The following is a 25,314-nucleotide window of genomic DNA, read 5'->3' on the forward strand; positions in this document are numbered from 1 at the left end:
TGCAAGTAATGGGAAGAGTTAACAAGAAAATAGCAAACTCCTTTTGATGTTAAGCAACTTGAGCATTGTAGAGTAGAAAGGAGGAAAGGGCTTTTGAGCACTTGGACGCCATTCTTTCTTGCACGATACTATTGGCTTTTGGATAAATAAATTCTACTGTAAACCAATCATTTTGAAGAAAAAAAAGGGTCCTAACTGAAAAATAGCCCTACACTTTTAAGGACCTCTTAAGTGACTTTCGATTAGTTTAGGCTGTAGCGTGTTGACTAAATCCAACTCGTTGAGTCACAAACTCACAGGCTACGCTAGATTTGGTGATTTTGATCTGTGAGTAGAATCAATTTTATTATAAATCAGTAAATATGGGTGTCGACATTTGATGATTTTTATCATACCGCTCAAATTTTAGGCCTATAAATATATATAGTTAAAATTATTATTATGTGTGTGTGATTGAAATGTTAGTATGTCATTAATGATCTATAAGGATTAAGGTAGCCCTGCATCAAAAACCGGCCTCTATTGAGAAATATATATTATATATATATATATAGAGAGAGAGAGAGAGAGAGGAAAATAGATAGAACTTAATGTCAAATCGTGGGGGGCAGCACGTCTTCAGCCGTGGATTTCAAGTTCTTGCCGTAGAATTTTAATTTTAGTTATTTTTTTTTATTTTTGAAAGAATAATATGGGGAAGAAGTTTATTTAGGATGATATAAAATGATCTAAAATATGGGATCAATAGATAGTAGTTTTATACAGATTGTCAAGAGGAAAAAAATGTATAAGACTATAAAACTAAATACAAAATTGTCACATCTAGAGTTTCCACTGTATTTTCTCATCTCTCTTCGTGATATTAAAAAAAAAATATGAAATCAAATGAAGGTCAAAGAATATGGCCGAGCCCAAGATGCTTGATAAAGATGGGTCTCATTTGTTATTGTTGTGGGCCCATTTGATCTCTTTATTTTATTCTTTGGATTATCTTATATTTGTCAATGCTTATTAGATCTTAATAAGGAATTTGTTGATCTCCTCATCAAAGAAATAAAATAAATCACAAACGACCGAGTTCTTTCAAGTAAAACCTTTTAATATATAAGATAATTCTAACTTTTATAACTCTCTCTCTCTCTCTTTTTTTTTTTTTACCTCATGAGATCAACATTGGGAAATTTATCAAATACTGCATAGATTTTTCTTTATTATCGTCCTCAAATCCATTATGAATTAATTGTATCGTAATGACAGCTTTGAAAATAAAAATATAATTAATCCTAATTTAATCTTAAAATCTGGTTTCTATCTTATTTTTATCTTAATTCAAAAAACTTACCCAACATTATTAAGATCATTTTGCATCCATATGATAGTTGTCTATTAAAAAAACCTAACATCAGGGTATTTTTGAGACAGTACAATAAACTTACAGGTTTAAATGATGATAATATTGATAGGGTTAAGGTGTAAATAATAATAAAATTAAAACATAGGTGTTTTTGTAAATTTCTTATTCAGAGGAAATAATGGGCTTGGGGAAACAATTAGGGCCCAAATCGAAATAGACTATTTGGTCTTGTTGGGCCGAAGCCCAATAACCTAAACATAGTTAGGATGGTGGCGCCCACCACTAACAAAGTGGTGCTTTCAGAGAGCCAGCTTTTTCTCACCTCCTTGGGAATTTCTCCACTTGCTATCTAACATTTGGTAGGGAACTTTGATTAGATTTAGATTTAGATTTTAGACTACTATACTTGACTATTTTGAGTTTAGCCATGTTATTGTTTTAGTAATTTCCACCAAATAGTTGGCTTGACTTGCAAATTGCGTGAGAGAAGAAAATTCCACTCCCAATCTCCCATGTTTTTTTTGTTTAATTTTTTATTTTTATTTGCAACCTAATTCATATCAAAAATCCAAGTCATTAATGATAGAATCAGTATTGTTTCCAAGTCATTAATTAATTCTCAAATAGAGGAGGCATATTTAGGTGTGTTAACATACTGATTAGGCTTTGAGATCTTGCCACATAAGTGATGGATTCTGATGACACGTCACTAATCCAACGTGTCCGTAGTGAGGTCCATTGGATTGCCACAGGAGCCCTGAGAGCGGCTTCGCATGACACGTGCGTGCCTCTTCCGAGTCCGTCCATCAGATTGTTCGAGAGATTAGATCCATTGGACGGAAGCCTCTTTAAAAAGCAGTGGCGGTGTCGATATTTGTAGGACATCAGAGGGCTTTTCATACGACGACCCCATCGATCCTATCGACATGGGGTTATAAAGTCTCGCTGGCTTAGCCGCACCGACGACGGGGGCTGAGCCTGAGCACCCGCACCCGAGCGCGAATCTTAAAGCGGCCGGAGATGCTGAGGGTTCACACGCCGGCGGGGCCGATGCCTTGCCGGGAGGCGGCGGCAGCGCAATGGAGGATGCTGCCGTCGACCGTCGCCGTCGGGCGGAAGAGATGGGCGGCGGCAGTCCGCTGCGTCGGAGCCAACTCCGCCGTATCTGGGGTGGAGGAAGCGGCGGCGGCGGCGGCCGCCGTATCCGGAGGGGGGAAGGGGTTGGCCGAGAGGCTCCGGCTTGGGAGCCTGGTAGAGGACGGACTGTCGTACAAGGAGAGCTTCATCGTGCGGTGCTACGAGGTGGGCATCAATAAGACCGCCACCGTCGAGACCATCGCGAATCTCTTGCAGGTTTGGAGACAGAAATCCCACAGTTCCTTCGGTTTCGTACTTGATCTGATCTGAATCGAAATGGGTTCTCTCAGATTTGGAATTTTTCGTGCAAAGTTGAGGCATTTTATTATTTGGATTTAGCTTTTTAGGGATTATTTTATTCTTCGTCAAGCCTGGGTTTTTCATTCAGAGCCGCGTAATATTTGGCTATTGGATCTCCTTATGAGATGGGTAGCGAATGATCTCCTTTTAAATGTTTTTTTTTATCTTTTCCTTTCCGGATCTAAGATTTGAGGTGTGGATAATGTGGTTTTAGTTTATAATCTTTTCCATTCTCCTCCAAATCTGTGGTGGTGATTTGAATGGACTTTTGTGTAATATTGCCATGCTGTTTGTTTTTTTTTTTCCTACTATTTTTTATAAACTTAATTGGTAATTTTGTTTACTGGGTTCTCCTCTGCTATTATTTTGCACACAATTGTTGATTCTTAAGTACATTACTACTTATAGATGGGCTACGTTGCTAAAAGAGTAAACTAAGCTTACTAGATTGTTTAAGGAGAGGAAAGAAACAAATGAATGCCTCTTTGTTATGGATGCAGGAAGTTGGATGTAACCATGCACAGAGTGTTGGATTCTCCACAGATGGATTCGCTACGACCCCTACCATGAGAAAACTTCGCTTAATTTGGGTTACTTCTCGTATGCATATTGAGATATACAAATATCCAGCTTGGTGGGTCTCTGTGCTCATATGTGTGTGCTTTTCATCTAATTTTCGGCAATTTGCCTGAACTCTACTTCATGCTTTTGTCAGGGGAGATGTTGTCGAGATTGAAACATGGTGCCAGGGAGAAGGAAGAATCGGCACTAGGCGTGACTGGATCATCAAGGATTTGGCTACTTCTGAGGTTATTGGTAGAGCTACTAGGTAATTTCTTTCTCTAATTTTAGTATCTTCACACAGAATATGGAATGCAGATAAACTTAGTTGGAAGATCTGTTTCAGGCAGATTGGCCATCTAAGCTCAATTCACTGCTGAATCATTAACCAGTCAGCGGCAGTCTACTGATTGATATTAAACAAGAATACAATATGGAGTAAAAGTAGCATGTTAAGGACAATTTTAGGACAAAGTTGTATTTATTTCAATGATTAAGCATTGAGAAAGTGGGCATTTAAAAATTTTTATTTATGATGAAGATCAAGTTTGTTCTGGAAGAAGGTACTTATCAGTGGGCACTAGGTTTGCTGGTCGTAGTTGAGTTTGTCTTGGCAGTTTTTAATTTAGAGTAGGCGAGGATATAAAAAGCCTTTTACATGGACATAACCAAATAGTCAGATCATCAACTATAACAGTTTGGTGATCCTTCTATGTATGAATAAGCTCGAATAACAGTTGAGGGCTTAATAAGGTTGATACATGCGGAGTACCTCTTGAAAGTTCTTGATTGTCGAGATATCATAGAGAAAATTGGAGCTAGTTTTTCTCTTTGGTTTCTTCTTTCTTGCTCCTACGGTCATTGATTGTGTTGTGTTTATATTAATTATGTAACAGCAAGTGGGTGATGATGAACCAAGATACTCGCAAACTTCAACGAGTAACTGATGAAGTGAGGGAAGAATATCTTGTCTTCTGCCCACGAACTCTTAGGTAAGTCATAGCTCTCTGATTGTTGCACTTGTTGTTTTCCTTCTTAAATAGGCGCACTTTTTCTAGGAGGCAATACAGTAGAATACATTTTGATAATTTTCCCCTTTAAAAGGGTAGAAGAAGAGAATATAGTTATGTTACAAGAGTTATGGAATTGCTACATCAGATCATGTTGTATTAAGCTTTTGTTAATTCGGACTGCTTCAGAGTTGTAGTCAAAGTTTGTCATTGTAACTCTTGATTAGCTTAGGATCAACCTAAACCTTGTAATTCTCGATATGCATTATTGTTTATCTTAGCCAACCTCCTCTTCTTTTATGAATACGTTGATTTGGATGTATTCCAACAATTCTGCTGGGGAAAAGTTCATTTCATCATTAGAATACTAGTATTGTCAAAGATTAACCTTAACAAGATATTGCTGCAATGCAGATTAGCATTTCCAGAAGAGAATAATGGGAGCTTGAAGAAAATTCCCAAGCTTGAAAATCCTGCCCAATATTCACGACTGGGACTTGGGGTATGCTTTCCCTCCTTGTACTGTAGCAATTACGACTTCATGTTCGATTTCTGCCAACTTTTAATGCAATCTTGGAAATTTGCAGCCTAGAAGAGCCGACTTTGACATGAATCAACATGTTAATAACGTCACTTACATTGGATGGGTCCTTGAAGTATGTAAAAGCACCATTTTTTTTTTTTCATTTTGACTTCTTATCTAATCCCTTCTCTTTCAATCTAACATCGTGTTCACTCGTTACTTATAATTTGACACTCTTGATGATAGAGTATGCCTCAAGATATTATCGACACCCATGAGCTCCAAACGATCACCCTGGACTACAGGCGAGAATGCCAGCATGATGACATGGTCGACTCCCTCACAAGCCAAGAGTTAACTGATGATGACGGCACAAATGGTTCTGCAATCGCAAAGCATCAAGAACAAGAGCACCGCCAGTTTCTACATTTCTTGGGATTGTCAGGCACTGGACTAGAACTAAATCGAGGACGCACCGAGTGGAGGAAGTTGGTTAGATGAGATAATTTATTGTCGAAAGTCGAAGATGATTAATTATGTTTTCTTTCTCCATTGTTCTGTTCTTTAGTATTGGGCCTATTGGCATTCCTTAGATTGTTTTTTGTTTCCAGGAATGCTAGAATCTGGAACGTTAGGATGCATTGAACTATTTACTTAATCGGTCTTGATTCCTTTGCAATAACTGCCGTGTCACTCTGATATCTTTATTAAGAACCAGACGCTCAAGGTCGACTTCACAGGGATTATTTGGAAATATGATTAAGATATGAAGTTTGAGTGCAATGAATAGTAAACACTCATGTCTTTGAGGTAGTCTTTGTTTGCAATGAAGAAAGAAGATCGTGGATTTGATAGGAGTTCTCTCCAAGAAAAGATTTAAATATCTTATAGCTTAAAATCATCTCCTGGTTTTAATCTAGGCTTGCAAAATTTCCCAGGTTATATACAACAGCATCAAGATTTTTGAGTTGGTGTGGCGTTCAAAATCTCAAATCAGTTTATAAAATGAAGCTAAAAGAAGACATGCAAGAACCACGCCATGTAGCATAAAATTGCTTCACAACATCAGCCATTGTACAGCAAGAAGTCTTCAATTATTACCACATGAAGAGAAATGAAGACAGAGGAGAGAGGACATCCCTTTCAAACAGACAGATTGCGTAAATATCATATCTTTCATATTATATGTACAGAACCGGAGCTTCGTATATACCTCAGAAATAGGCATCATTTTTTCCACCAACCGAGGCAGGAACAGCGCTGTAAGAAAAGAGAAACAAAGAATAAGAAATTAAAAAACTTTCATGCCAATGGTGGCAATTACGTTGCCATACTTTGCAAGTAGAGGATATTTCTTTCAGCTCAATAACCAAGTTTGCACTAATCTGAACCTAAGAAGGCAAGTCTATCAATAACAAACATGTGACACTCAAGTTCTAAGAAATAGTGGGTTTATCATCTAAAACTTATAATAGAATGACAATGTTCACTGCTAGTAAATTCAATATATGAAAGTCCAGAAGTTGAGAATTTGATCAAGATTAGTAGATCTCTTGCTGATATCCATAAAAGCAACTACTCACCGAGGAATCACGGTTGCCCTGTTGCTTGGAACCATACATATATTTATTGTCATCAGTGATCATGGGACTTTTTGTTGTTCCGGCACGCTTCTCGTCCCTCACTTTGTTAAATATGCCAGTGTAGTTATCAGCAGCAGAAGGATCCTTTTCATCCCATTCACCAAACTTGGGCACAGCTGATCCTGAGTCAGGCTGTGGATTTACAAAGAAACATTACATATCGATGTTCATACTAATGCAAAACTACTATCGGTTAGGGAAATGACTTACTGATTCGTCGCCTTTACCACCAGTCCTTATCTTGGATCTTCCTGCAGCTTTTGAAGCAACCCCATGTCTATGATCAGTTGAACCTTTTCCTTCCCTGAAAGGAGAGGATGCTCCACTTTTTCTTGCAGTTCTCACCTGGTGGTGAGGGTGAAGCGGAGATTGTTCGACGCTGTGATCAGATCCGCCACTTACCTTGCCTGCTTTCCTTGGTGGATCAGCTGAATTACGTCGATCTCCACGACCATGATCAGATGAATCTGTGGGAGGGTTTTGAGCCATTACATCAGTTTCTCCACTTGTCCGCCTCACATTCTTGATCTTCGGTGCCTCTGGATCAGGGGCGTGAGCTGATGGTATGTCTTTAGAAAATGCTTTTGGATCAGTGGGATTTATTGTTTTTCCTTCAGTTCCACCCTTGTGTGCATTGACAGAAGACTGTGCAATGAGGAATATTGCCATCACTCTCTCAATTGGCAAACTTATGAACATTAGCATTGAATGAAATAACATATTCTTACTACTACTTCAAAACAAAACTTCGAAATATAATAACAGAGAAGATGACCAGAGAAGACATTCGAAACATGCTTATTTATGACATTCCTCTAGTCCTAGAATAGATGCCATCACCAATTGCAAGGTTGTAGTTAACCCAGAATCATCCAAACAATATCAAGAGAAAAGCTATCAAAACAATTTCGTAAAACATGCACCCAAGAAATAGTCAGGAAAACGTTACAATATTATTACCATTTGGAAAATAATAAAGCAGCAAAGATCATTAATACCTCCACAAATTTTACACTATATTCGTTCCTTTGTATTACTGCATATCTTCTTCTTCTTCTCTATTATTTATTGGAAACCATAACCATAAGCATTAAACATGCCTACCTATTTCGCATCAGCTTTATGAAGTAATTCACTAAAAAGTAGAGAAGCTCACACATAATAAATACTTTTGAACCATCCAAAGTTCCAACCTCTTTGCCAAACTGAACTGAAGGCTCATTCATCAAAGAAGGTACCACAACAATCCAATTGAATTAACCGGACTTTCACTCCATGCAAATAAGAGCTAAATTCTTAACAAAATCTCTCATAAGAGACAATCATGATATAAATATACAGAAAAAAGAAAAAGAAAAGATAAGAACAAGCTCAATCTTACAAACCTCATAAATTCTACTCCAGAAGCCCACATAGGAACCTCTATTTCATGAAAACAACAGCTAAATTCAAGGTTAATAATTCCACAGAATGATCACAAAAGAGACCAGATCATGCAAAACCAAGACCTAGTTGTCCGAACCTTAAAATTCCCACCCATCTTCTCCAAGAAACAAGGTAACAGGAACGCCTCTCTAATAAAACATCAATGAATAATCATATCCAACCTAAAAACGACAAAGAACACAATAATCTCCTAACACCAAGACGCCCAAACAAATGAGTACCGCAACACCAAGAACTGACCAAAGATGCAAATTTTCTCATTTCCTACTAATAATAGTGGTAAATCAAAGCAAACCCAAATCAAAAGGAAACAAGAAAACTTACTGCCATTTCAATAAGAGCAATTAGCCTCCTTTGCAGTGCTAAAGGCGGCTTCTTTCCGCTTCAAAACATCTCCTTTCCTTTCTTCCCCTAAAGAACGTATACCACAGAGAGAGAGAGAGAGAGAGAGAGAGAGAGAGAGACTAATCATCTTTGACCTTCCAGATGTCGGCGCAGCTATACTGTTGCTTGCTTTTTTGCATTAAGGTCCATAGTTTAAGGCAAAAGCCCTTTTTTCTTGTGATAAAACCCCTTACAAAGGTTTAAATTGTGAATCAAAGAAAAAGGCCTTTCCGAAAAGCAAAACTACAATTTACGAAAGAAGACAGAGACTAGGAACATCTAATCCTTTAGCCGAAAAAGATTAAGAATAGAAAAAGGAAACAATAATCATATGATGTCGAGTTAGAGGTTTAATAATTGCAAATTAGATCTCATCACGTCACTATTCTTAGCCGTGTGGTTAAAACAACGGCATCATTAATCTAAATATTTTTTACCCGAAGTAGTTTGGTGGTTTAATTCGACCAAATAGATCGAAGAATAAGTCCACTGGTAATAAAAATAGCGAGGGGATGAAATTTTCTTAATGGTTGAGTTCTTGTGTTACAAACTAGAATTATTAGAAAAGAAAGAATTTCTCTGTATTTTGTAAGCGTCATACGATATCTCTATACTGTGTTCCCACTCGATCCGGTAGTCCATCTAATTGACTACTAGGAAATATTTCTAGATCAAATATGTCCAAAAGAGAAAGGGTTTACATAATAAAAGGGTAAAAGACAGGTGGTAATATGCAAAAAGAATTAATATGTCTACGTTCACCGGGGGTAAAATTTAGCTCGTAGAATCACGAGCATTTATTTCTTTTATTTGCTGCATTATACTTGGGACTACGAAGGAGAATGTGAGGTAAGTCCACCGGGCTCTTATTTTCAGTGGACGAATAAGTAATTGGATAAAAAGGGGAGGGTAGTTTCCGCTAATTCATTTTTTTTTCTCTCTCTCTCTCTCTCTCTCTGCTCTCTAATTCCTCATCAAAGATTCGGAAGTAGGTCGGTGACATTGTTGTAGGAATCACGTTAGGGCAATCCATAGAAGAAATCTCCGAGGATCCTGGGAGAATGAAAGAATTTTTTTGTGCAATTTGACCTAACTTGATCTCTGCTTCTGATCTTTTCATTTCTTTTATTTCGGGTGGAAGGTGGGAGATCGGTGACCTTTTCGAGGAAAAAAAAAAATCCGATTTTGTTCGTGAATTGCGTTGAATAATCGCCTTCAATGGTTCTCAAGGTTGACGCATACTTCTCGTCAAAGAAGTATTCTTTAGTGAAGACCCAGTGATACCTTGGCAAGGAAAGGGTTTCTTCCAAGACAGAAGGGATTTGAGGTTATATTTCTAGGGTAGGAAGATGATCCAGCTTCTATTCTTGGTTCTCTTCGTCGAGGGAACAGTGGCATTGCTGCTGATGGTGAAGATTGGGCCACTGCGGGATCTGGCAATGAAAGGGTTGGACCAGCTGAAGACGGGGAAGGGGCCGGCGACGTTAAAGACATTGGCGTGCACAATGTCAGTGATCCTGACGTCGAGCATTGCGAGCATTCTCAAGATCCAGAACAGAGGGGTGAAGCTTGGAACAGTCACTCCAATGGACCAGGTCCTCTGGAGGACCCACCTTCTTGAGGCCTCTCTCATTGGTATGTAGCTTATCCTTGGTTCTTGATGATGTGATTGGCATTAGTGTGTAGTTATAAAGATTAAATCGTGAGATAACTTCTTGACTTTTTAAGCTTATGGTATTGTTTTTTTAAAACTTATATTCGTACAATTATTAGGTTCTTCATCCATCTTTGAGTCATGCAGATATATTTGCAATGATGGGATAGGATAGCCTATTGTGTTGTCAGCTATATTGAATTGTCGGAGGACAGGATCTTGAAGATCTAATTTGTCTAGATGAAGGGTTTTCTTTTATTTCTTTCATCTTTGGAACTCAATGATCTTGATTGTAATGTTCAATAAATCTCATCTACAGAAGTCATAAACCATTTATGCAACTAAGGGAAGGACATTGGATTCATCTCAATGTAAAGAAGATGATAATGTAATGGTTGTTCGATAGGGCTGCACTGACAGCTGTGCATGTATTGTATACCATAATAATTTATTTATTGTCAAGTTCTTTCTTAACTGAATATAGGAAATGGATTCATGCAGTTAATCTGATTTAATTGGAACTTCCTTGTTGTTGAAAAATATAATGATGTGATGACTAAAGTCAGATATTTGGCTGTACCTAATCCACTAGTTTGTTTTTTAAGATATATAGCATGTAGTCTTTCTTGCATGCATTGAGATGAAGTGATAGTTTGGAAAATGACCTGCACCACTGATGCACTAGGATGTATGAAGGGATTCATGGGGCAACTGCAGATGGCTGGGAATTGATTCTATTTTGTATTTCCTGCAATGATATTTTTCCTACAAAATTGTCTAATGTATATAAAAGGAGGCTAATCTAGCTGCAACTGTAATACACGTGCTTCTTATATTAGTGGATCAAATAGAATGTTATAGAATCTTTGGATGCTATTTGCATTTCTGCAATTTTACTTCAGCAGACTAATACTACTTCTAAACTCTACTGATTGTCAAGCCTGAATCTTCTTTTCTCTTTCTTTCCATCTTCACTGAATCTACAATAATTTGGTAGATAAAAATGCCTTTTTAACAAGTTGGATCTTTTTCTCTGTGTTTTGTGCTAATCTTGCTGTCTTCACTCTTCAGGTCTGCTTACTCTTTAAATCTATCTTAAGATTTATATGCAAACTCCAAACAGCGACTTTGAATAATACCTGAGTTTATGAATCTACTATTATAAGACAAAGTTGTCTAAATGATCAACTTGACAAACTATGCAATGCAGAAATATTTCATTTCTTTGCAGTTTATAGTTTAGGTTTGCCCATGCGCCATTCAAATTCAATTTTGACATGTAAGTTTCAGCAATTGATGCTTTATTGAGGCATCACTGCTGGATATTTTCCAGTCTTTGATTTGGTGGTTCCAGTCTAGTAGGCTGGAGCCCCATCTCTGGCAACGCAGACAATTATCTAGGACATCTTGTCTCTCATTTTAAAGTAGTATGAAGCTTATCTATCTGATGATCTTCTAAAACTACTCCAGTTATAGGCTGTGGGTAATCTAGTTTAGCAGCTCATCTACTTCATAAATCCTACACTCTTTTTCTGTTTCAAACCAATTGTGTGTTGAAATAGACACATCCTGAAGTATGTACTAAATGAAACTTGGTATCACAGGCTACACGCTTTTCCTTGCATTCGTCATTGATCGGTTGCATCACTATCTTCGAAAAATGATCAACTTGAGGAAAGTTGCTAGTTCTTCCAGAGAGGAAGTCGAGAAACTCCAAAAGGAGAACCAGCGAAAGGAAGATAAATCTGCAAATGAGATAAAAAAGCTCCAACTAGAAGTGGCCAGCTTAAATGAAAAATTGCAGAAGCTGAAATTGGAATCAGAAGAGCAGGAGAAAAGAGCGATATCCGCGGAGGCCCATGTCACTGCCCTCCAGAAGCAGTCGGAAGAGCTTCTCCTTGAATACGATCGACTACTGGAGGACAACCAAATCCTTCAGTCGCAGGCTCTGGCCTTCAGAGGCTGATCCTCAGATGATTCTACTCGCAGTAGGCTCGACCAATCCGAAATTTGTTACTGCACTGTGATTTTTGAGTTTTTTTCTTCTTACTTTGCAATTCATTAGGAGAGTGCTACAGATGGGATGCCTAACACAGATTTATGTCGTCTTACATGATTCAAGGGTGGTTGGTCCTGTTATTCTGGCAACAATGTTTTGGAGCAAGCTCCTGCTAATGTACTAGTTTTGTGTTGTCTAAAGAATTCTACCTGATTGGGTTGAAACTGCTCCTATTGAGGATGTGCATTGTTACTGTATCTTGAATTGACTTGGGTATATGCGTCGTTGAAGTTGCATTGTACTAGGTTAATTGTTACAGTACTGTAGCTCCATCACACTTATGGGAGATATCAACTTCATGGAAATTCCGTGGTGTAGAAAGAAGTACATCTTTTCTATTGGATTTCTTCTTCCTTTATTCTTTACATTTTTGGTATATCTGGGAATATTCCCTGTGAACTTAACGATAGGAGGTGTGTGATAGTGATTTTTGCTCTGGCAATATCAGCACTCATATCTAACCTTGCTAACAAACTAATTATTCAAGACTAACTAGACCTGATATACTCCATAACCATGATTTATATTCAAGATATTTCTCATGCCAATCAACGACAGGCATTTTGCAAGTCCAGCTGTCTATTAGAAACACAGTGATGCCACCTTTAGAGCCAAATGCAAAAAATTGACGGACTATATGAATGTGAAATTGAGTTGGCAATGTGCAGAAGAAACACACAATCATGCACCTAGACAGCTTTATTTAGGAATCTTTGCATCTTCTAATGCGAGATCAGTTTATCTTCTTATATATATTTTTTCTTCTATTCTCCTTTCGAACGTGTGCAAGTATCCGCCATGCGTGTCAAATCACAAACTAAAAAGCATTACTCTTCAATGGTATCAAAGATGAGCAAATTCAATTTGCTATGTGCCATCCAATCTCAATTATGTATTATGTACAGTGCCGAGAAGCAATGCAGTTTCCCATCTCTACTCAAACTTTCAAATGTGGGGTTAACATCATAGTTTGAATGCTAGAGAAGAGTCAAGATAGTAGTAATGTGAAAGTTTGTCCAAGCCTTAGGATGGGGCCAATAGATGAGATCATGCAGCTCCTCTGCAGAACAATCCTAAGGTGACATGTTGGATGGAGCATCTCATCCCCTCTCTATTTAAGTAGTAGTGGACAAAGAGAGGCTAACAAGATATAGATTGGTTGATGGTGGTTACAAGGAGTGTGATGATGCATTGCTACCACATACATAAGCATCAAATGGGTCAGGAAAGAGGGGGAGAAGAAGGGAATAACTTCAGTTTTATTTTATTTTATTTTTATTTCTTTCTTTCTTATTTTCCTTTTCTCCTATGATTCAACAAGATGAGGAAAATAAGATGAAGTGATAGCCTCTTCTATCATTGATGTGAGGCTAGCAAGATAAGCTTGTTATAGGCAATTTGCATGGTGGTGTAATGTTATGTGGCCTGTATTATTGTAGAGTTGCTATATTATCTTGCCAATGGATAAAATTAATTGGTTAAATAATCTTATTGTCTTGTTGTACCTTGTAAGAGATAAAATTTCATAATTGAATAAAAGCTGGTCATATGCATGCTTATGTTCATAATAATGATAGACCTTATAGTTTATACAATAAAATTTAAGTTTGAAAAGAGTATCTAAAAATATGATTCCTTTTCTCTTAGTTGCTGATAAATTACAGAGAATTGAGTCTATCTCACTCTGGAGAGGCTAATTGGAACCAGTAACACCAACTTGGCATAAAAGAAAAGAAGGAATTAACTTCAAAGGTTTTTTTTTTTAAGGGACAAAAGTCAATACTGCCCAGTTTCATCGCCTTTAAAGGTTACCATTTGAGAAAATATTTCACTAAATATGCACCATCATTTAGGAACAAATTAACTTTAAAACTTGTTGGAAGATGAGCTTAAATTTGGTCAAAATCTAACATGATAGGAAGTACATTGACATATTGCATTTTAGCCCTAAATACATGGGCATGAGAATACTTAGGATTAGTGAGAAAGACGATAACTTTGCATTTTATCTATAATTAAGCCAAAAGATAAATGAAGGTAATTCCTTTTATTTGGTGCTTCCAAAATTCTATAGCTCTCCAAGTTAAAATATCACATGAACTTTGTGAGGTTAGTAAATAATTATCGGATTTTGGATCCTCCAAACAGACCCGAATTGCTTTGGCACGTGGAGCATCTCAACTAATCCGACGCAACAAGTTCGACGAATCCTGTCCGTCCGATTGGATCTCGCGAAACGGGCGGCGCAGATCTAAAGGTCCGGTCACCACTCCCCCACGGAGTGCGCGAGTCGAGAGATCTCCGACCTGCGCGCATGGGAAAGCGGGCATTTGCTTGGAGTTCTCAACCCACCTCCACATGTGTGGCGCCGCTACGACACGTGCGAATGAGGCCCCTCCTAGTGCCACGTGTACGTCCCTTCTTGCTTCTCTACTCTCCTCTCGCTTTAGCGCATGATACCCACCTCTATCTCTTAAAACACTTCATTCAATGAGAGACGCAAAGCAGAAAAGATCTCATCTTTGATGATTCGTAGCTTTATCAGTGTGTAAAAATCGACACCCAGATGTAAGAATCCATTCCCCTTTTGCATTCTTGCTTTGAAACTTGGAAGGCCCATCTGCTCTCTTTTGTTATTGTAGAAGTTTTTTTGTTGGTAAGAAGGCATCATCTTTCCTTTTTTTTCCCTGTTCCATTCAGGATCGTATGGTTTCACGAATCTTTCGATGGAAGAAAGATCGTATTTAGATGATCTTTTGTAGATAGGGAACTGCCTTTGCATCTTTTCTTTGTAGTAAAGGAGAAAAGGACATGTAGTGCTCTGGATTCTGTCGAAGAACACTAGACCCATGTCATCATTTGTTCACTAAGAGTCTCGTTTAGATGCGAAAAGGCGTGTCCTTTTTTCCATTCTTCGGGTGAAAATTTTTTCCATGAGAGAATACCCAGATAGGGAATCCTCGTATTTTTCGCTTTATATATCTGCAGCAAAATCTCTGGTTCTTCTGATTTATGTGAAATAATCTGATCGAGCATTCGGTTGTTTGATTAGTGCTTATTGTTACTGTAATCAATGGCGGGGAACGAATGGATCAATGGGTATTTGGAGGCGATACTCGACAGCGGTGGGGCGGCCAGTGATCAGAAGGCGTCGGCAATGAGCTTGACAGAGTGGGGCCATTTCAATCCCACCAAGTACTTTGTGGAGGAGGTCGTGACCGGAGTCGATGAGACCGACCTCCACCGGACTTGGATCAAGGTGGTGGCTACTCGCAACACGCGAGAGCGAAGCTCACGGCTCGAAAACATGTGCTGGCGCATCTGGCACCTCGCTCGCAAGAAGAAACAGGTGCCAAGAACTGCCTATCTCATCTTGTGATTCGTATCTGTATCTCTTCTGATGTGGTGTGGCTTTCTCGATTACGATATATTAGTTTCTTGTGAATTGTTATGGATTAAATTGGATGGATTAAAACTCGTGATAGAAAGTAAACTGATTGATTAATTTGGATTGGTCTCGTAGTTCGTCTTAATCTACTATGTAGACTCTTTTGCTTTATCGTTGGTTTTACTTAGCAGTGCTTTAATTTTTGTAAATTGTAAGTACTTCTGGATATACTTTTTTTTTGTCTGGATTATTTAACTATAATTCAGAATTTAATGATCGGTTCTCTTTCCATACTACATATTTTTCTCCTTCTCTGCATGTACATGTATGTTTAATTGTTCTTCTTCTCATAATGTATCACCTATAGGATGAATCATCGTAAATTCTGATTAATGTTTGTTAGCAAATGAGCAGTTGGAATGGGAAGACTTCCAAAGGATAACAAAGCGGAGGTGGGAACGGGAGCAGGGGAGGAGGGATGCAACCGAGGACATGTCGGAAGATTTATCAGAAGGAGAAAAGGGAGACACGGTAGGGGAGCTTCTACAGAGCGAGACTCCAAGAAAAAAGTACCAGAGGAACTTCTCTGATCTTCAGGTCTGGTCTGATGATAACAAGGGGAAGAAACTCTACATCGTGCTCGTCAGGTATACTTTAGTTTGCCGTAGTACTGCTTCCTGTTCTGGTGCAATTACATTAACAAGAGTTCACAATTCATTGCTCAGAATTGAATTTAGTACCGCAAGTATATATATATATATATATATATTTTTAGAAAATGATAGTTTTTGAGAATCACATAATATGTTTTTGAGAACTCCTCCTACTTTCTGAACATTGGTCTAATATAAGAGAAAGTGTTTTACAGAGGTAGTGATCAATTCACACAAGATATAGATCAGCATCAGTTACTTCATCTTCTCTTTGTTATTATTTTTGCAATAGGGGCGATATACTTTCTTGACAACTTATACGACTCTCTTTGCCTATCTTTCCGTGTCTAGTTTGCATGGCCTGGTCCGTGGAGAAAACATGGAGTTGGGCCGAGACTCAGATACAGGTGGTCAGGTACATAGCATCTACCGGTTTACAGAAAGCTCTTTCTGAGGTGATAATGCAATCACCAACTTTCATGGCCATCTATAGGTAAAATATGTCGTCGAGCTGGCACGGGCACTTTCAATGATGCCAGGGGTATATAGAGTAGATCTGTTCACTCGTCAGGTATCATCCCGAGATGTGGACTGGAGCTACGGGGAGCCGGCGGAAATGTTGTCCTCCGGTTCATATGAAGCAGACGGCAGCGATCTTGGAGAGAGTGCCGGAGCCTACATCATACGTATACCCTGTGGCCCAAGTAATCAGTACTTGCGGAAAGAGTTGTTATGGCCTTATCTTCAGGAGTTCGTTGATGGGGCTCTAGCTCACATACTTAACATGTCAAGAGTTTTAGGAGAACAGATTGGTGGAGGGCAGCCTGTTTGGCCTTACGTGGTTCATGGGCATTATGCCGATGCTGGAGATGTAGCTGCTCTTCTGTCAGGTGCCTTGAACGTCCCAATGGTTCTCACAGGACATTCGCTTGGGAGAAACAAATTGGAGCAGCTTCTTAAGCAGGGACGCATGTCTAAGGAGGATATCAATGCAACATACAAGATAATGAGGCGCATTGAAGCCGAGGAACTGTCATTAGATGCTGCTGAGCTAGTCATAACAAGCACAAGGCAGGAGATTGACGAGCAATGGGGCTTGTATGATGGTTTCGATGTCAAACTCGAGAGAGTGTTGAGGGCACGAGCCAGAAGAGGTGTCAACTGCCATGGCCGTTATATGCCAAGGATGGTGGTAAGAATTGCTTTATTGTATGAGAGCTCATCTAATGTCTTTTAAGTTAATTTGGAACGGATAAGATTGGCTCTATGTCTTGGTTTGCAGGTTATTCCACCTGGTATGGATTTCAGTAATGTTGTAGTTCCTGAAGAGAGTATTGATACTGATGGAGACCTGAAAGAACTCATAGGCACAGATGGTGCTTCTCCAAGGTCAATTCCACCAATTTGGGCTGAGGTAAGTTGCTCATGAATGCAACACTGTTTTAACCTTCAGATGTGATTGGCGATTGGTGATCCATCCAACCTGAAAGGTCATTGCTGCAGGTGATGCGTTTCCTCACAAATCCTCACAAGCCAATGATCTTGGCCCTATCACGGCCTGACCCTAAAAAGAACATCACTACCCTTGTGAAAGCCTTTGGCGAATGCCGTCCATTGAGAGAGCTTGCGAATCTAGTGAGCATCTATTACTTCTGAATATTCTGTTTTGGTATTAGAGTTTCTTCAGCTCCATTTGAATAAATGTAGCTGGAACTATGTATCTTTAAATCATTAGTAGCACACATTGCCAAAAATTTCTTCAAGACATAAAGCGCATTGTCTTCTATGGTAACATTATATTAAATAACATAGAACGTGAGTGCATTGGTGGTCAAAAATATTTTTCTTTTTATTTGGTTATAGTTTCTACATATGCTTCTTATGAACATTGATCAATAGACCTGGATGCTACCATTTCATTTCGTTGATATAATTATTCAATCTACCTGGATATTTTACTCAAAACGTTCATTACTTGAAATAAAAGTTGATTGACCAAATGATCAATTGTTCGCTACTGAATGTTTGTACCGTGCAGACATTGATAATGGGAAACAGAGACGACATTGAAGAGATGTCTGGCGGGAATGCAAGTGTCCTGGTAACAGTTCTGAAGCTGATTGATAAGTATGATCTGTATGGACTTGTAGCCTTCCCAAAACATCACAAGCAGGCTGATGTTCCAGAAATCTACAGGCTTGCGGCAAAAACAAAGGTTTCTATCTATTACTTATTTCTTAGCTTTGCCATTGCACGGCTAAGTTGTTCATTTATACACTTACAGGGAGTCTTCATAAATCCAGCTCTTGTCGAACCTTTTGGCCTTACTTTAATTGAGGTCAGTGTGATTACTCACCAAATGAATCATATCTGTGTGTTGCCATATGTAGAAGTTCAATTAACCAATTGTCGAATACTGTAGGCAGCAGCACACGGCCTTCCAATGGTAGCTACCAAAAATGGAGGTCCTGTTGACATCCATCGGGTAAGTGTTTATTCCTTTCTAAATTGACGAACAAGAGTACTGCAGTACCAATGTATAGCAAGTCTAGAGGAATTCATTTCTTTTAATATTCATGGTATAGGCATTGAACAATGGATTGCTTGTCGACCCACATGATCAGAAAGCCATAGCTGACGCGCTGCTGAAGCTTGTATCAGAGAAGAATCTATGGCAGGAATGTAGGAAGAACGGGCTGCGGAACATCCACCTGTTCTCATGGCCCGAGCACTGTCGGACGTATCTAACCAGAGTGGCAGCCTGCAGGATGAGGCACCCGCAGTGGCAGACAGATACACCAACGGATGACATGGCCATGGAAGAGTCACTTGGAGACTCCCTCAAGGATGTTCAAGAGTCATCTCTCAGGTTATCAGTTGACGGTGAGAAGAATTCCCTTAATGGGTCTGCGTATGATGCGGCTGAGATAGAGATAGGGACTGCAGGACAGGATGACCCTGAGTTACAAGACCAAGTGAAGAGAATTCTGAGCAAGATAAAAAAGTCAGTTCCTGAAGCAAATGCCACAGACAGTAGTAAGAAGCAATCAGAGAACTCGGGGAACACTCTTACCAAATATCCTCTTCTTAGAAGGCGTCGGAGACTATTTGTGATCGCTCTTGACTGGTACGATGACAAGGGAGGCCCTGATAAGAAGATGCTGCAGATGATACAGGAGGTGTTTAGAGCTATTCGATCAGACTCTCAGATGTCGAGGATCTCTGGTTTCTCTCTCTCAACTGCTATGCCTATCTCTGAGACATTAGAACTAATAAAATCTGCAAAAATTCCAGCCACAAACTTTGATGCTCTGATCTGCAGTAGTGGTAGTGAAGTATATTACCCTGGAACAGTTCAGTGCATGGATGCTGATGGAAAACTATGTGCCGACCCAGATTATGCGACCCATATCGATTACCGCTGGGGCTATGATGGTGTGAAGAGGACAATAGCAAAATTAATGACCACTCAGGATGTTCAAAGTGATAACAAATCGGATAAGACGTCGAGCAACATCGAAGAAGATGTGAGCTCTAGTAATGCTCACTGTGTATCATTCTTCATTAAAGATTCCACGAAGGTATGTGTATTGTTAGTTATAGATTAACCAGTTAACGGCATTGAGAGGTATTCTATCTATATTTTGCTGATTTGCTCATTGACACCGATGATTGCATGGTTTAGGCAAAGCCAGTTGATGATCTGCGTCAGAAGCTTCGGATGCGTGGGCTGCGGTGCCATCTCATGTACTGCAGAAACTCTACGAGGTTGCAGGTTATTCCACTCCTAGCGTCTCGATCTCAAGCACTCAGGTATGGCTAAATTTGAAAAGAGATTCTACTTTTCATTCAACAGTATTCTTAGTAGGATATAAGCATCTGAAAAGGCTTTCTATCATATAGCTTGGGTCAAATTACTACTCTTTGTATTGATTGTCTTCTTATTAACCATTCTTTATGGAAAATCAAGGTACCTCTTTGTCCGCTGGGGTCTGAGCGTCAGTAACATGTACGTGATTCTTGGAGAGAAAGGCGACACGGATCACGAAGAGCTCATCTCGGGATCGCACAAGACAGTGATCATGAAAGGAGCCGTTGAAAAAGGTTCAGATGAACTGCTAAGAACAGCAGGGAGCTATCAGAGGGAAGACATCGTCCCAGGGGAGAGCCCCCTCGTCGTCTACACCAAAGGCGGAATGAAGGCGGACGAGATCATGGGAGCACTGAAAGAAGCGTCTAAGGCGGCTCCAGCGATATAATTTTGCCTCATGATTGTGAGCAGATTCACACCTACTACTGCTTCTTATTATCATATGTTTATAAACATGATCGATCTCATAGGAGATACAATATTATGCGGTACAAATATTTTACTCTGTATCTATTTGAGTTCTTACGTTGGTAAACCACCATATCGATGGATAAAAAGCTCAATAAGTAGCTGAGCGTTGTACAAGCTACTGAGTGAGGTACAAAGAAATGAGAACGCAGTTCATACTATTTGAATACAAGGTGGGTGTACTTTTGCATCATCAAATAGCTAGCAAAGAGGCATGTCCTACGAAATAGTAACCAATACCGGTGAGATAATTATCTACCAAGGAATGCATTTTCTTTCGTTGTCTTGTTTATAATGTTCTACAGAATACATTAATTAAACCCAATTTGGTCTCTCTTTGAAAATTCAATGATAGAGGATGGTCCAGACTCCAGAGTGTGTCTGGTATTTTCTTAAACATATAAAACGCAATAAATACATAACGTAGGGTCTAAAATTTTAAAAATAATAATAATAATAATTGCCCTGGTCACTTGAACATCCCGTACCACTTTTGATAGATTAAACCGAAGATTTCCAAGTAATAAGACAAATTAGTACTACGATGGACGCATCACCCATGTAATAGTTTCATCAGTTCCTTCTTGCATGAATTGAGACATTCTTAATAGCAATTGGAGAAAAAAAAAAAACGAAACTAGCATGGACATCCACAGATGGGAAGAGAAGAGATTGATTCGTTTCCATATAACTACTGATAGTAGTCAGATGAGTGCAAAACATATAATGAAGGTTTCAGCAGAGATTGATCGAAAGGATGAATCAAGATTCATACAACAAAAACACATGAGCTGATAAGCATTTCAAGCCATGACTCAATTGTCCACTGAACAATTATCTTCCAACTGAAAAATATAAACGCCATTCTGAATGAATATTAGGAAGTGGATCTGTGATTGCACTGTAAGAGTCACAGTTTCTTTGAATAAATAGCCAATCGAATGACTGAAGATGATTTACAGAGTTTTGTTATCGTCAAAAACATGCAGAAAAAGAAAAATGAAAAATGACCAATGATGATTTACAGATCTTTGGGGAAAACCATTCTGTACCAGGACAAGTATATCTCGCAAATCTTTCAAGAGAGAACAGAGGTATCTAGCTTATGCTTTGTATTTCCATGCGAACAAAATGTATCATCATTGAGGTACTTGTCATGTAACAGCACATGCTTTAACCCCAGCAACACTTCAAATGAACTGCTTTAAAAACTCGGTTGCTACTAGACGGCCTCGCGTATTTACCGACAGTTTCAACTCACTGATCTCCTTGTCAATGTCCTGCATCATGCAGAATTAGATGTCAAAACACTGTGAAAACCAGAAAAATGTAGTCTTAAAGGTAAGAACTACAGCAGCCATAAAATAGAGGTAATTTTGAACCTCAACTTTAGCATATAAGATAGATGGCACCTGAAGCACCATACAAAAAGTTTGAGAAAAAAAAAGAAGTTAAACTGTAGGCATGAGAAAGTTTACCTCCATGAACTGCACAATAAAATCTATCAGCTTATGCTTGTGCATGTCCTCACAATGATAGTTTGTTATTAGAAAACTAATATCATAACCCTGTAAGAGAGAGAGGATTTGTTATACCTTTTTCCATTAGTAAAAGATGCAGCTGGAGAGTACATAAGACTAAGAGATACATTAACTTTAATGTTATGGTCAAAAAATGTTTACCAAAGAAATAGATTAGAGGATCAGTGATGTACACATTAAATTCTGAAAGAAAGTGCCAAGTGACAAATAAAAGCACAAATCCAGCTAAAATGCATTTATCTATCATTACTGCAGCAAAATATTAACATGTCACAGTTTAACTGATGGATGATATAATATGCCCGGTAACACAGTAATACGTAGACAGATGTAACATCCTTTTCCCAGAACCAGAAGACATCAGATAACTTATCAATGTTACTAAGAACTTGCAATCTTAAGGTGAACCAACATAACAACACCTGCACTGGCTTTCTCCTCAGAACTTGGAATGCCTCTGCCCTCATCGATAGAAATCTAAGAAACTTCTTGGTAAGGATGTTCTCAAGTTCATCCGCCTGCTTGACCTGTAAACAGAAGCACATGAACATAAATTGTGAGAAAGCTTGTGTGCATCAGTCAGCAGATAAGTGTTTGAAAGTATTGATGATGTCTTGACACTGGACAAAGCTCTTGGATAATATTCTCACATAGAAATTCAGGGAAAAATTGATACAGCTTGAGGTTGGAATTAAAGAGGACAGTTAAACAATATTCATAGTGCATGTATAGTTGCTTTCGAACAAAGAATTAAAGTTATGATCAGATGCATAGGAATCACTGAGTCAACATGTTAAACATCCTTCTACACTACCAATTGGAGAAAGTCAATACTGTTGTTTGGCAGTAATATCTGAAGAAAATTCAATGCAGGCAATCTTTTCAAATTCACCTTCATGCTTATACGAATAGAATTGATTGAAGTCTCTATCAAGCATTTCTCTGCCTCATTACGACATACCAAAACCTGAAAAAGAGATCACAAAAGAGATGCATGAATTTTAAAAGGTTACAATTTTCCTAATCTATACTTTTTTGAGTGCTCAACAAATTGTTATGATGCCATAAACCTTTCCTTATTCGATCTTCCACAGTGTTAATTGGAGTGACATTTGGGTGATTTATAGGCAATCTTACAACTATTGAGGCAATTCTACTCTAAAAGAGAAAGGAACAGCAAAGTCTTGGAGTAGCAATTCTAGGTATAAAACCTCAAGACTTCAGCAGTGAGTTGAATAAACTACATCCAGAGAAATTTGATTATGCAGCATAAGGCAACGCAGCAATACTCCTTAAATATTAGAAAATATTAAGGCTTTTGAGTTTTGACACTCAATCTTACAACTATTTTAAAAAAGTTAGCACTTAATTTTGGCAAATTAAGTAAAGGACATAGGTAAGGAAGTTTATCCAAGTAGAATTTGTCAAGTTCAAGAGGCAAGAGTACATCGAGTAAGAAATAAAAGCGAGAGAAAGCTGACAAAAAGAAAAAGAAAAAGAACTTTCACTAAATTGTCTTTTGATAGCCCTGGACAGAAAGTCTTACTGGATTTAGTAAAAGTTCTGGGCTGGTCCTGTAAGAAAGAAGTAACAGAAACATCAGATCTTATAAATAAAGTTAACAGATAACATAAACCTGGAACCCACTCAATATCAAGTACTAAATTACTCGTACTCTAGGAGAAGGTACTGCAAACCTACTGAAAAACAGAATGACCTCATCTGGAAATGACAACAAGATTGATCTTAAAATAAAGTATAATAGCAACAAGGTGGCGTAAATTAAGCCAATGGAACACATAATAGTAAACAATTAGTGTTGAATATGTTCATGCTCAAGCACTTGAAAATGCAAATAGTAAATCCAGGTACTATATCAAAGGTAGTAATTCTTCTTATCATATAACATTACAACTAAAATCTGAGGAATCATTTCTTACTTCAGTTCAACCTCTGGCTTGTTATGTCTTTCAACTTCTTGACAAGGAAAATTCTGCAAAGTATCACCAAGCAGAAAAAACTCAACAAGTAGTAGAGATCAAATGCATCGCATATAGCACAAAGCTGTTTCTATTATTTCAGTTGATGATCTTCCAAAGGGAACACAACAAGTGGTAGGAAATAACTAAAGATAATCTTCCGAGCAACACAGTGTTATTTCATGCTTCATTAGTAGAGACTAAACAGACAGGATGAGCAATGCAAAATAATTCTTGAGAGTACAAATGGCAAAGATAAAAGAAAATAGGCAGCGGATATGTTCTGCCCACATAATTCAACATTTCACAAAGTCAATCAAAATATCAGATCACAAGATAAAAGCCTGAGAAGTAATAAGCCATTCATATCAGAACTCAATAAAAGTATTTCTTGAAAAATATTGGCCAAAATGACATTGGATAACAACCTAACAAGATTAAAGTAAAATGAAGCTGAGTTATTCCCACAAAATTTTCTATGAATTTCAATCCCCCCCGATTCCCTAAGATGTCAGATCTGCCTCTATCTCTCTATCTCGAGAGCTGGAAGATGGAGAAAGACATCCAACTCCTGATAGCTAGTTGATCCCTTCACCTAATTGTTCTGATCAACTACTCATCATGTTCCTCCTCGAGATAACCCTAGAGCACCTTTTCCATGACCGTCTTCCTTGAAGTAGTTTCCATATACAACTCCTCCACCAAGCAGAATGAACCAATTATTTCCACAACACGTTCGGTCTATCGACCTTGTCGAATCAAATAAAATCGAAATCTACTCTACCATGATTAGAAAACATTGGGAAACTTCAAGAGAAGGGATACCTGCAAGCACATTGCAGCCTCCAAAGTGTTCCGAATGCATGTTAGGTACAGCCGAAGTGTATTGGCCTGCAAATCACATCAAAAATAGAAGAAATCCACAATTAGCCAACAGAACAAAAGAACAATTCAAGAACTGGCAACACATAGATGTGGCATCGGACCATCAGAAACCAAGTAACGAGACGAGGAAGTCGGGATCTTGGATTACCATGGTGGTGCAAACAGATAGAAGTACGAAGAGAACTGATCCGAGGCGACAAACTACACGAGCAAATCAGTAATTTCGAGACATGGGTATGCTCTTGGTGGATCCAAGGTTAAGATCAAAGAAAAGAAAATTGTAATGTTTGGATTGTAAATATTTTCATCACGGGGATGTAGCTCAGATGGTAGAGCGCTCGCTTAGCATGCGAGAGGTACGGGGATCGATACCCCGCATCTCCAAACCTGTTCTAATTTTCTTTTCAGAAAGTAAGGAGATAATTTAGACATTTTTATTTTTAAATTAATAAATTAAT

General features: G+C 38.4%; 5 protein-coding genes and 1 non-coding gene across 9 annotated transcripts; 4 read left to right on the forward strand and 2 right to left on the reverse strand.

The window, feature by feature from the left end:
* The first annotated feature begins 2,232 nt into the window (after window positions 1-2,232).
* Window positions 2,233-5,567, forward strand: LOC140795267 (oleoyl-acyl carrier protein thioesterase, chloroplastic-like). Its single transcript, XM_073147747.1, has 7 exons — window positions 2,233-2,707; window positions 3,292-3,425; window positions 3,507-3,620; window positions 4,249-4,344; window positions 4,777-4,864; window positions 4,950-5,018; window positions 5,132-5,567. The coding sequence occupies exons 1-7, from the start codon at window positions 2,375-2,377 to the stop codon at window positions 5,384-5,386; spliced, it is 1,089 nt and encodes a 362-aa protein (XP_073003848.1). The 5' UTR covers window positions 2,233-2,374; the 3' UTR covers window positions 5,387-5,567.
* Window positions 5,568-5,909: 342 nt separating this feature from the next.
* On the reverse strand, window positions 5,910-8,470 carry LOC140795268 (uncharacterized). Its single transcript, XM_073147748.1, has 4 exons — window positions 8,299-8,470; window positions 6,739-7,173; window positions 6,469-6,660; window positions 5,910-6,145 (listed from the first exon to the last, which is right to left on the reverse strand). The coding sequence occupies exons 1-4, from the start codon at window positions 8,302-8,304 to the stop codon at window positions 6,113-6,115; spliced, it is 666 nt and encodes a 221-aa protein (XP_073003849.1). The 5' UTR covers window positions 8,305-8,470; the 3' UTR covers window positions 5,910-6,112.
* Window positions 8,471-9,260: 790 nt separating this feature from the next.
* On the forward strand, window positions 9,261-12,436 carry LOC140794662 (uncharacterized). The gene is made up of 2 exons (XM_073146786.1): window positions 9,261-9,993; window positions 11,617-12,436. The coding sequence occupies exons 1-2, from the start codon at window positions 9,708-9,710 to the stop codon at window positions 11,976-11,978; spliced, it is 648 nt and encodes a 215-aa protein (XP_073002887.1). The 5' UTR covers window positions 9,261-9,707; the 3' UTR covers window positions 11,979-12,436.
* A 2,026-nt stretch (window positions 12,437-14,462) lies between these two features.
* On the forward strand, window positions 14,463-20,623 carry LOC140794930 (probable sucrose-phosphate synthase 2). 3 transcript variants are annotated; one of them, XM_073147216.1, is made up of 13 exons: window positions 14,463-14,481; window positions 15,124-15,420; window positions 15,874-16,106; window positions 16,464-16,527; window positions 16,606-17,304; window positions 17,395-17,526; window positions 17,616-17,747; window positions 18,151-18,327; window positions 18,397-18,450; window positions 18,535-18,597; window positions 18,698-19,693; window positions 19,798-19,925; window positions 20,083-20,623. In XM_073147216.1, the coding sequence occupies exons 2-13, from the start codon at window positions 15,145-15,147 to the stop codon at window positions 20,369-20,371; spliced, it is 3,243 nt and encodes a 1,080-aa protein (XP_073003317.1). In that variant the 5' UTR covers window positions 14,463-14,481; window positions 15,124-15,144; the 3' UTR covers window positions 20,372-20,623. The 3 variants fall into 3 exon arrangements, with proteins under 3 accessions (XP_073003317.1, XP_073003315.1, XP_073003316.1); XM_073147214.1 differs by lacking the exon at window positions 14,463-14,481 and adding an exon at window positions 14,502-14,639; XM_073147215.1 differs by lacking the exon at window positions 14,463-14,481 and adding an exon at window positions 14,589-14,727.
* Window positions 20,624-21,347: 724 nt separating this feature from the next.
* LOC140795805 (actin-related protein 2/3 complex subunit 4) lies at window positions 21,348-25,250 on the reverse strand. Of its 2 annotated transcripts, none has more exons than XM_073148591.1 (8): window positions 25,005-25,250; window positions 24,797-24,862; window positions 23,933-23,985; window positions 23,539-23,566; window positions 22,885-22,959; window positions 22,415-22,519; window positions 21,930-22,019; window positions 21,348-21,731 (listed from the first exon to the last, which is right to left on the reverse strand). In XM_073148591.1, the coding sequence occupies exons 1-8, from the start codon at window positions 25,005-25,007 to the stop codon at window positions 21,642-21,644; spliced, it is 510 nt and encodes a 169-aa protein (XP_073004692.1). In that variant the 5' UTR covers window positions 25,008-25,250; the 3' UTR covers window positions 21,348-21,641. The 2 variants fall into 2 exon arrangements, with proteins under 2 accessions (XP_073004692.1, XP_073004693.1); XM_073148592.1 differs by having other exon boundaries at window positions 24,958-25,083.
* TRNAA-AGC (transfer RNA alanine (anticodon AGC)) lies at window positions 25,168-25,240 on the forward strand. The gene has a single exon. It is a non-coding gene; the product is annotated as a tRNA-Ala (tRNA).
* Window positions 25,251-25,314: the final 64 nt, after the last annotated feature.

The sequence above is a fragment of the Typha latifolia genome, chromosome 9 (genome assembly GCF_019914945.1).
Source record: "Typha latifolia isolate L0001 chromosome 9, TyphaL0001v2, whole genome shotgun sequence".
NCBI lineage: Eukaryota > Viridiplantae > Streptophyta > Magnoliopsida > Poales > Typhaceae > Typha > Typha latifolia.